The sequence below is a fragment of the Chaetura pelagica genome, unplaced genomic scaffold, assembly GCF_000747805.2.
Source record: "Chaetura pelagica isolate M959 unplaced genomic scaffold, ChaPel_1.0 scaffold498, whole genome shotgun sequence".
Taxonomy (NCBI): Eukaryota; Metazoa; Chordata; class Aves; order Apodiformes; family Apodidae; genus Chaetura; species Chaetura pelagica.
Window position 1 is genome coordinate 260,444 of NW_009954218.1, and position 1,866 is coordinate 262,309.

At 62.9% G+C, this 1,866-nt stretch overlaps 1 protein-coding gene across 1 annotated transcript in view; it reads right to left on the reverse strand.

Annotated features, from left to right (window-relative positions):
• Nucleotides 1-1,171: 1,171 nt before the first annotated feature.
• MATK (megakaryocyte-associated tyrosine kinase) overlaps nt 1,172-1,866 on the reverse strand; it is a 5,426-nt gene continuing 4,731 nt past the window's right edge. The window contains exons 11-12 of the mRNA XM_010003409.1: nt 1,483-1,569; nt 1,172-1,354 (exon numbers count right to left, since the gene is read on the reverse strand). Of these exons, the coding sequence (XP_010001711.1) occupies nt 1,172-1,354; nt 1,483-1,569 (270 nt within the window). The remainder of the gene's footprint in view (nt 1,355-1,482; nt 1,570-1,866) is intronic.

The following is a 1,866-nucleotide window of genomic DNA, read 5'->3' on the forward strand; positions in this document are numbered from 1 at the left end:
GGCACCGGGGTGGAAGAACCTTCCCACCCTACTTGCTGCACCCAAGGGTGCTCAGGGGGCAATGGCAGCGCGGGGGGAGAGCGGGGTGCCCTGTCAGCACAAAGGGAGGGGGTGGAAGGAGCCACGGAGCCCCAGCACACCCCGAATCGGGTTGAAAGACCCACCCCCCCATCACAAGGACCCCGATGGAGGGTCGGGTCCTGCTGGGTGGAGCCCTGTGCCCTGGGCACTCAGAAGAGCCACCTGTGTCACCACGGCCGGGTTGGAGGTGCAAGAAGTAGGCGCAGGGGAGCCACAAAGAGAAAGAGCTGAAAAAAAACCCCCACGGGAGGGTGAAAGGAGGGGAAGGCAGCGGGGGCAGGGGGTGGGTGCACAACAGAGCCATGCGCAGCCCCTGCCCCGTTAATCCGGGCTCCTCTGAGATTGCCTGGGAGCTGGGGGCTTCCCAGTGCCCGGGGACGTGCCCTGCTCTCCTAATCTAAATGCAAACAATTCCCATACAGGCTCTGATTAAAAGAATAATCCCCGGCTGCCCCGAGGGGAGAGGGGCCAGGCTGCACGTCGAGGACTCCCAGGGCCAGAGCCACCCCCCCTCAGTCCTTTCCCTGTGCATTGCCAGGCCCCAAGTGAGGGATAGGCCTAATTTGAGTCCAGAGGCTTAAAGATGCTGTTGAACTAATTTCTTTGGTTTAATCAAAAAGCCCAAATCCGGGTGGTTTTAGCTGGCTGTGCCGGGTGTCCCCGCGCGGGGCCGGGTGGCTGGAGCAGGGCTGCCAGGGGTTGATCCTCCAGTGAGTGGAGCTGTCCCATCCTGTCCCATCCTGTCCCTGTCACCAGGAGTGGCAGGGAAAAGGGACTCCACGTGCAGCACCTGCCCTGGGGGCTGTGTGGGGTGTGTGGGGCATGGCTGCCCTTGGGGGCTGCTCCCCCCACCCTGGGGGAACCTTCTCTGGGCTATGTGGTAGGAAGAAGGACCCATCCCAGCATGGAAGGAGGCTCCAGGATGGAGAGAGGCTCTGCCTCATCTCTGAATGCCCTGGGGGAGGAGAGACCCCCCCGCAGCTGCTGCCCCATCTCCACTGGGAGAGAGCAGTGCCATGGGCCACACTGCTCCCAACCCTGGTGAGTCCAAGGGGCTTCTGGCCATGGGTCTCCAGGAGTGGGATGAGGGTTAAACATCCCTCAGGTGCTTCAGCTCCTTTTGCAGCTTCTCTGTGATCTTCTTGAAGGACGGCCGCTTGCCTGGCTCCAGCTCCCAGCAGCTCCTCATCAGGGCATAGATGGTGGGCGGGCAGCCTTCGGGGGGCTCCATGCGGTACCCCTGCTCCAGCAGCTCTGTCACCTCCTTCAGGCCCTGGCAGGATGGAAAAGCCAGCTGGGACCCCCCCCTTTTCCTGCCCCCAGCCAGGGGAGGGTGGGATGTCCCCATCCCATTGGTGCCAGCAGGGTGTGACTCGTGGTGTTCCCTGGCACAGAGCTCACCAGCTTGGGGTAGGGTGCTCGGCCGAAGGAGAAGGCTTCCCAGAGGAGGATCCCGTAGCTCCACACATCAGACTTGGAGGAGAATTTCTGCAGTGGCCAGAGGAGGGGAGGCTGAAGGTGGCCAGGGCTGCACTGGGCCCCCATCCCTCCCCGAGGACAAGACAGGTGAAAAAGTGGCCCCTTGCCACCCCCAGCTCCACTAGTCCCATCACCCACATGACCCTGGGTCCGTCCTGCTGGAGCTGCCCCAGCTCCTACTGTGCAAGGGCTGGTCAGGACAGAGCCTGGATTTGGGGACATGCAGGGCTGAATGTGCCAGAAGCCACCATGGGACAGGGATGGGTTGGCAGGAGGGGGAACAAGCAGGGGGGAGCCAGGGGCTTC